The 8986-nt window shown below is 46.4% G+C and overlaps 1 protein-coding gene across 1 annotated transcript in view; it reads left to right on the top strand.

Moving 5' to 3' along the window:
- The window catches only part of RTFDC1 (replication termination factor 2 domain containing 1), a 43643-nt gene that overhangs the window by 15197 nt on the left and 19460 nt on the right, over positions 1 to 8986 (top strand). Inside the window, exon 5 of the mRNA XM_010841810.1 lies at positions 1223 to 1301. Coding sequence (XP_010840112.1) covers positions 1223 to 1301 — 79 coding nt within the window. The remainder of the gene's footprint in view (positions 1 to 1222; positions 1302 to 8986) is intronic.

Consider the following 8986-nt stretch of genomic DNA (forward strand, 5'->3'; position numbering starts at 1 on the left):
CCCATTTTTCTGTATTGTTTATTATTGCTTTTAAAGACCATTTTGAATATTCATAAACTCTGAATCTTGGGACTTCCCTGCTGGTCCAGTGGTTATGACTGTGTGCTTCCAATACAGGGAACGTGGGTTCAATTTCTGGTTGGGAAACTGAGATCCCACATGCCTGTGGTAGGGGCCAAAAAAAAAAAAAAAAACTCTTGAGTCTCATATATATTTAAAATATTTTCTCCCTGAGTTCGTATTCTGTCTTTTGACTCTTGTGGAGTTTTTAAAAAATTCATTTATTTATTTTTATCATTAGTGTTTTTTTCCAAAGGATTATTGCAAGGAGGTGGGAGTGGAACTGTTGCCTGTGTTTGTGGTTTTAATTTCAGTATACGGGTTTCTCCTCTATGGTGGCTCAGACGGTAAAGCGTCTGCCTGCAATGTGGGAGACCCTGGTTCGATTCCTGTATCAGGAAGATCCCCTGGAGAAGGAAATGGCAATCCACTCCAGCACTCTTGCCTGGAAAATCCCATGGATGGAGGAGCCTGATAGGCTACAGTCCATGGGGTCGCAAAGAGTCGGACATGACTTAGCAACTTCACTTCACTTCACTTCACTTCCTCTATCTGAAAAGTAGAGCTTTCCCTAAATTTGTACGAATTTTTATAAGAATTTTTCTTATAAAATGAAGAAGCAGTTACCTTGCTTACCTTGCTTACACATGCACAAGTTAAATAGGGATGAAGGCCTGATGCTCACAGACATAATTCAGAGCTGTGGCAGCTTGATGCTGAGATGGTGAATGTGGTTAGCTGGAAGGAGTTTGGAGTGCAAGCTACCTATATAACAGCTCTCTGCAAAACAAACACTGAACGCTATTTTCTGCTTTTTTGCCTTGTTTCATAGAAGGAAAAATTCACGTTGAATTTCTTTCCATTAGTAAAAATAGGTGCTCATGTAGGTCTTTTGAAACAATGAAAGTGTAGGTCTTTGTAAAGAATGAAGTTTCCTAAAGCAAACTTTCAAAAAGTGGGGGATACCTCATGTGTGGGTCTGTACTTACTTATTTATTTAGGACACACTGATTTTTTTTTTTCTTAAGGGAATCAGATATAACCATTTTTCTCTTTGTGGTTCTTGGCCTTTGTGAAAACAGAATAAATATTAATCGATAATGTGGGTAATAATTTTTAAGTTGTTATTTAAGTCATTCTCCATGTTGGATTCTCTCTCCAGGTTTTGCTTCCTCCGGTGCTGTGGTTGCGTGTTTTCTGAGCGAGCCCTAAAAGAGATCAAAGCAGAAGTTTGTCACACGGTGAGTTGTTGACATCATTTGTTCCTTCTCAGTAGCTGAAGACATCAGATGGTTTGGGCTCCTTCCCTCCGTGTGTTATTTCAGCATCTTTCAATTCTTTCTGAGACAGGGATCTCATCAGTTGCTTCTCTGCATAAAACCCTTCCATCCCCATCCTTGCTTTGATTCCATCTTCTATCCCCTCCTTTAAGGTAGAGACTCAGACCACCTCTGGTCCCTGCCCACCTGTCCTGTCTGGTGCCTTTATTCCCTCTAGTGGGTGGAGGCCTGCTTCCAGAACCTTAGTTCAGAGCCGTTGCTTCCTCTGTGAACCCAGCCTCCTTCCCCATTCCCTGGGCACTTGGTTATCCCACGGATCTCATCAGAATGTACTTGCTGGTTGTGTGGTACTTTTCCCACTGGACTATGAGAGTTTCTTCTTTCTCATTTTCTTTTTTATTTTCATAAATAGGACTTTATTTTTAGAGCAGTTTGACGTGCATAGCAGAATTAAGAGGAAAGTAAAGGGTTTCTCACAGACCCTCTACCCCCATATGTGCACGGCCTCCCCCTGTATCCACATCCGCGCCAGTGGTGTATTCGTTCCAGTTAATGAACCTATTATGATCCCTCACCATCACCTGAGGCCCCTTCATGTTAGGGTCCATGCTCGGCAGTGAGCGTTCTTGAGCTGGGACGAGGATGTAATGGTGTGCGTCTGTCACTGCAGGCTCACAGTGTGTCTCCACTGCCCTCACCATCCCCTGTGCTCCGCTGGGACATGTTTCAAAGTGGGAGTAGGGCTTGACTGTCTCTTCACCCTTGCCTTGTTCTGTCCAGGCATGTTGGACGTCCTCAGCAGACGCTCACACCCATGAGCACACACGTGATGTAAGAGTGCCTGCTCAGCTCACATGAGAGGGTACAGAGGACTTTGCTCTCCAGGGTTGCTGCACAGCCTGGGACCTCTGTGTCTTGGTGTTCCGCCTGTCCGTGGAGAACCTGGCATTTATTTTAATGTCATGGATGCCAACAACTGACTGCATTTTCACCCACATTAGCTCTGCTTGGGTTTCCTTAGGCTTCCCAGGATGGTTTCTCCCTGTTGTGAGTTATTCTTTGATACAGCAGCTTTCATAAAACAAATGTCATGGGCCAGCCTCATCCTGGCAACTGTGGAATGGGGTGCCTCGGCAGATTTGAGTTAAGACCTGAGGGCAGGAAGGAGCTCGCTGAAGAACATTTGCACCTAAGCTCAGAAGTGGCAGAGGGTTTTGCTAGTTGAAGGAACAGAAAGTGTGGTGGAGGGTGGGGACAGGAGAGGAGAAGTGGGTGAGGTGGAGGGCTAGGCAGGGGTCACCTTCCGTAGGCCCGGGTGGCCACACGGGGGCTTGTGGATTTTATCCTCAGAGCAGTGGGAAGCTGGGGGCAGCTTCCAGCTAAGCTGGATGACTTTAGTTTCAGAATGACTTCTCTGCAAAGAAGCCAGACGCAGAGGAGGACTCACTGAAATGTGACTTCATTAATTTGAGGCTCAAAGGCAGACAGAAGGTGATGGGTGGTGAAGAAGTTGGGGAGCATCTAGTTGTTTCCACTTTGGGGTGATTATGGATCGAGCCCATCACAAAATTTGGAATCTGTCTCATTAAGCTTTTACCAAAAAAAGAGAAATTTAAAGAATGCATTTAGGAATCAATCCGTGTCATTTATTGTCCAGTATTGATTATGTCTCCGGTATTAAAGATGATGTTACAGGGGTTCCCAGGGAAAGTGGGATGTGGATGACTCGGTCCCTGCACTTAAGGAAACTGCAGTCCTGCAGGAATCAAGTTATATGAAAAATCGTGTTCTACTTCGTTTCTTGAGTTGTTGTTGTTTAGTCAGTAAGTTGTGTCCAACTCTTTGTAGCCCTGTGGACTCCCTGCCAGGCTCCTCTGTCCATGGGGATTCTCCAGGCAAGAACACTGGAGTGGGTTGCCATTCCCTTCTTTGTCTCTTGAGGCCAGTTGCCAAGTGGATGTAAGGATGTTATTGGAGTTGAGGGGCCGGAGAACTTTCTGGCCATGCTGGTGATAAATGGCTTTATGAAGGAGAAGGCATTTGTTGTAGGCCTTGGAGGCAGAGCGTGTTCTCATCAGTCAGGCTTTCCCAGAGATTGGGACGTCACTGTCAGCGTAGGAGTGCTGGTGCGGGGACCACAGGAAGGACCCCAGACATCCTCACGAGACGTTGCGTGGCAGGACGGCAGCTCCCGTTTCCCGCGCCTTCTGTCACGTGCCTGCCCTGCAGGGAGTCTCCATTTGGTCCTGGGGTGGTTTTAACGCATCTCCAACACTCACTGAGCTCCCAGGAGAATGGGTCTTATGCTCAGAGCTTAGGCAGACAGAGCCTCCAGAGATTTGTTCTCTGCATTTCTATGCTTCCTAAATCCCATGGTCAGAGGAACCCAGTGGGCTGCAGTCCATGGGTTGCAAAGAGACAGACGTGACTTAGCATGTGCACACACACACTATTTTTATACTTAGCAAGATCAAGTTAATGTTTCAAGTAAATTTAAGTAAAAGTGATGGGTAGATTTAAAGAAAAATATTAAGATGCTGACAGTACATTAGGCAGGGGAAGCCCTGCAGTTTGAGAGATGCTGTTAGTGATGGTGGGCGCGCTGTGGGGGTGGCAATAGGTGGGAGAGGAAGAGCTGCAGCCGCATTCAGGAGAGGAAGTGCCCAGGCAGCCTGAGAAGGTGGGGGCTCGAGGTGCCATCACTGCCCGGGCCGCTCAGGAGCAGGGAGAAGCCAGGGGTGTGAGTCAGACTGCCTGGTGAAAACTAGGAGCACCAGGCTGAGGAGCAGCTGCCCGGGGGTGGAGGCGGGAGGGCAATGCTGTCATCGGGGGCTGTTGATACCTTTGCAGCAGCAGAGACCCCTGGGGGCAACAGTGTGTAGGTCTGTGCAAGATGGACAGAGAGAAAAGACTAAACAAGAGCAAGTAAGAAAAAGGAGCCTGTGAAAGAAGCGTCATGAAGGAGAGGGAACTCAGCTGGCCTGGGGTTCCCAAGAGCAGGAAAGGAACCTCTCTGTGTTCAAGTGTGTGTGTGTTTTAACAAGTAGTGTGTGAGGCGTTGTCTGTGTCAGACACATCCACAGGTGCACTCTGGAAGCTTGCTTGAAAGAATGTAAATATGAGAAGGTGGGAAATTAAGCTGAAATCTTAAAGCAGTCAGATGCCCTGAACTAGTGGTTCCCAGCCCAGGCCGCGCTGTAGAGTCACCGCAGTGGTTTTTTAAGTCCCCGCTCCCGACCTCAGGCCCTACGTCAGGATTTCAGGATTAGTGTGGAGCCCTCACGTATTTCTTTTCTTTCTTCATTTGTTTTTGATTTCTGCTGGGAGGCTCAGTGATCTAAAGGAATCAGGCTTTTTCTCCTGACCCACAGTGGGTGACCATCTCTTAGATTGGTGTGCAGTTGTCTTCTTCTCTGGCTGACCCTGGATGTCCTTGGTGGTAGCCATTGTGACAGGCCTGCAGCAGAACAGGAGTGTGCGAACAGGAGTGTGCTCTGCAGAACAGCTCTGCAGAAAAATTGATGTGATTTCATGGAAAGGCAGTGCCACTCGGGAACTGTAAAGTCATTCTGTTGGTGTCTCGGAACAAAGTGCTAGTCACCTTCTGAAAGTCACCATCCAGCTCTTCAAGGGAAGGGAAGGAAGCAGGGGGAGAGGGGAAATGACCTCATCAGGATTGCACAAGCAGCAGCCAAGACCAGATGAGAACCAGAGTGCTGGCTCCTCCTACCACCTAACAGGGGCCGCAGGGTAGCCGAGACTGCCCACAGTCAAGACGGGACCCTGGCTATATAACCCAGGAACCAACCTTAGGGACCAGCTTCCCTTAAAAATCAGTCTGTCATCAGAAGAGTAATATTTTACTCTTTTCACTTAGGTCATCTCCTTAAAAATCGCCCTTGCACACAGAGGTAGGTTGAGTACTCTGCGTATTAGTTCACTAGGGCTTCCGTAACCAGGCGCTGCAGACTGGGTGACCTAACAGACATTTAGTTTCTTACCTTTCTGGAGGCTTGAAGTCTGCAGTCACAGTGTTGGCCGGGCTGGTTCTTCCTGAGGGCAGCGAGGGGAAGATCTGTTCCAGACCTCTCTCCCTGGCTTGTCCATAGCTGCCTCTCCCTGTGTCTGTTTGCACAGTCTTCCCTCTGTGGAGCGTGTCTTTGTGTCTCAATTCCCCCCTTTTTATAATAATACCAGCCCACGCAGTGACTGCATCTTAACCAACTGCATCTGCAGAAGGTGACGTTGTAACATCCTGGGGGTTAGGACTTTTTGGGGAGGTGGGGGAGCATAATTCAACTGATAACACTATACGGTTTAGAAAATTAGAGCCTGGGACAGTCTGTGGTGCCCTTGGTGGGCGTCATTCATTCAGTCACTCACGCAGCCAACACTGAGAGCCTTGTATTTTATGGGGCAGACCTGGGTATAGTACTTACTGCTTCTGCTCACATGCCATTGGCCAGAACTTAGTCAGGTGACCACACCTATCTGCAGGAGCCTAGGGATTGCGTTCTAGCTGGACACCCCAGAAGAAGAGGTGAACACCAACCATTTCTGCCCAAGTACCCAAAGGAGGAATGATGGTGCAGTTTCAGGAGCTGTGGTGCGTTGTGAAAATGTGAATGAAGGGAGATAAGGCCACAGTGTGGAAATCTAAAGCAAGTATTTTTCATGTTTTAGAAAATGTCTGAAATTTAGAGGAACCAGTGTCGTTAAAACGGTGTCAGGGACTTCTCTGGCAGTCCAGTGGTTAGAACTGTGTTTCCTCTGCACAAGAACACCTTTCTTGGAAACAGGAAGGAATAAACATGTAAACAAACACGATGGAATGTTATGTTTTAAAAAAAGAACAGTATCAGGAGTGATGCTGATGGTGTGCACTTTCTCCACTTTCCCTCTGTAATCCCATGGACATTGGGCTCTTTGGTTCACCAGAAGAGACTCCAGGGTTTGAAGTTGCCCTGGTTCTGTGTTCTAAAATACACACTGTGCGCCTGACTTCAGGAAACAGAGACCAAAGAGATGTAGTTGCTAGGTTTTTCTGTTTTCATGGTAAACAAAGCACTAGCCACAAAACTAATAGTATTCCCTACTGTGTTCATCCCTGCTTGTAATAAGAAACACATCGGAGTAACCACGGGTTGCAAAATAAATGGTGTGCTTGTTACTCAAAACATGAGCCATGGTCCCGCGAATATTGGCATCACCTGGGAGGGTTTTGCTTTTGTTTTTTAAGAAACACAGAAAAAAAAAAAAGAAACACAGACTCCCAGGCCCCTCCTCAGACCTGCAGAATTGAAAACTTCATTTTAACAAGAGCCTCCCAGGGTATTTGTATGCACAGGTCAGCTTGAGAAGCTGACCTGGATGTTAACGGTGGTGGTGATGGTGTTCCTTCGCTCAGTCATGTCTGACTCTTTGCCACCTCATGGAGTGCAGCACACCAGGCTTCCCTGTCCTTCACTATCTCCCAGAGTTTGCTCAAACTCATATCCATTGAGTCGATGATGCCATCTAACCATCTCATCCTCTGTTAACCTCTTCTCCTGCCCTCAGTCTTTCCCAACATCAAGGTCTTGTCCAGTGAGTCGGCTCTTTGCATCAGGTGGCCAAAGTATTGGATCTTCATCTTCAGCATCAGTCCTTCCAATGAGTATTCCAGGTTGATTTCCTTTAGGATTGACTGGTTTGATCTCCTTGCTGTCCAAAGGACTCTCAAGAGTCTTCTCCAGCATCACAGTTGGAAAGCACTAATCAATAGAAGTGTGGGCAGTAGCATTTGGCTTGCTGACCTGGCTTTATTTAGTTAGGCTTTGTGACAACTGAGCACAGGGTGTGGATGTTTTAAAGTCAGAAGTGAAACAAAAATTTACACTCATACACTGGTTTTTTGTTTTGTTTTATTTTTATCATGGAGCAAGCAGAGTGGAAAGGGGAGAAAATAAAGAAGGAGGCACTTCAAAAGCGGGTGGTGAATTCTGCTTCTCGGGCCCAGCCTCCTCCAGTTGTTCCTTTCTGCCATCTTCATGGTCTCGGTGAATAGTAAGCCTTAGGAAATCATATAGCATACAGCACTGGCAGCTTTAAATTTTTACATGTAAGGAAAACACAATAGGAAAATTGAACAGTAGACTCTACATATTCACAAGCAGGTTCTGTTCCCGGAAACTTAGAGAAATTATCTCAAGACCCCTATTTGTCTCACCTTTAAGATAAAATCCTTAGAAACGTTGTTCAGACTTTGTTTTACATGTGATTTGAGTTTGTTTTTTTTATATGACGAATAAACACAGTTAGAGGCTGGCTCAGGGTAGAGAGTGCGGCAGCTTCCCACTGGTTCTCATATCCATGGAGGCTGTGGCTTTGTCTTGGCCTCCTGGGAGGTGCCCTGATGCCCCACTAACACCCAGCTTGTGCTTCCCCAAATCTCACGCTGCTTCATTCCACTGTGGTGGTGGTTTAGTTGCTTAGTCGTGTCCAACTCTTGCAACCTCAAGGACTGTAGCCCTCCAAGATCTTCTGTCCATGGGATTTCCCAGGCAAGAATACTGGAGTGGGTTGCTGTTTCCTTCTCTAGGGTATCTTCCCAACTCATGAATGGAACCCAGGTCTCCTGCACTGCAGGAGGATTCTTTACCAACTGAGCCACCAGGGAAGCCCCCTTCATTCCTCTGTACCTTTAAGTTGTTTTTTATTTATTTATGTGGCTGCACCAGGTCTTAATGCAGCATGCAGGATCCAGTTCCCTCACCAGGGATAGAACCCAGGCCCCCTGCATTGGGAGGGCAGAGTCTTAGCCGCTGGACCACGGGGGAAGTCCCTGTCTTTATCTTATTATTCTTATTTTTTATCTCGCTGTTACAGAAATGCTTTGTTGCAGGATTTGAGGTTTTTGAGGGCAGTTGTGTGAATTTGTGTTCTATGAATTGACATTGAAATGAAGGGAAGCTTATCTTTTAAGTAACTTGAAACAATGTTAGCTTCTTTTATTTTTTATTTTATTTAATTTAAGAAGTGTACTGGGGTTTGCACTTACTTGCAAAGAGTTGTTATAAAATGTAGGGAACAAGATTGTGGTGAACCTGAGCTTTCTGAACAACCACTCAGACCATGACCATCAACTCCGTGTCTGCCTGTAAGCAGGCTGGCTGGGGCGCTCACATTTTCTGATGGTCTTAAGCTTCTGTTGTGCGCTTTCCCTGGAATCACGTATCTTTGGTGAAGAAATATTTGTTTCAATGGAAATTCAATGTGCTATGGTTAGCTCAAGTTTGATTTGCAGACTCTGCTTTCAGAGCCTCTTTTCCTTCTGTGTAGTTCCATGCTTTTCAAGGGCTGTTTGCATTGACTTAAGTGGAATCTCATTTAGTTTCTGCATTTGAGAAGTGTCAGTTCACTAAAGGGTATGCTTTGTCCTTGAATTATATGTTTATTTCTTTAGTATCCTGTCCTGTGGTTCCTACTTTTCCCTTATTTTAGTTGTTTTAAGTTGTGCTGTTTAATAGTTGTATGTTTCTAACCCACTCCAGTATTCTTGCCTAGAGAATCCCAGGGACGGGGGAGCCTGGTGGGCTGCCGTCTATGGGGTTGCACAGAGTCGGACAGGACTGAGGCGACTTAGCAGCAGCAGCAGCCCTGTATGA

This window comes from Bison bison, unplaced genomic scaffold, assembly GCF_000754665.1.
Source record: "Bison bison bison isolate TAMUID 2011002044 unplaced genomic scaffold, Bison_UMD1.0 scf7180017864167, whole genome shotgun sequence".
NCBI lineage: Eukaryota > Metazoa > Chordata > Mammalia > Artiodactyla > Bovidae > Bison > Bison bison.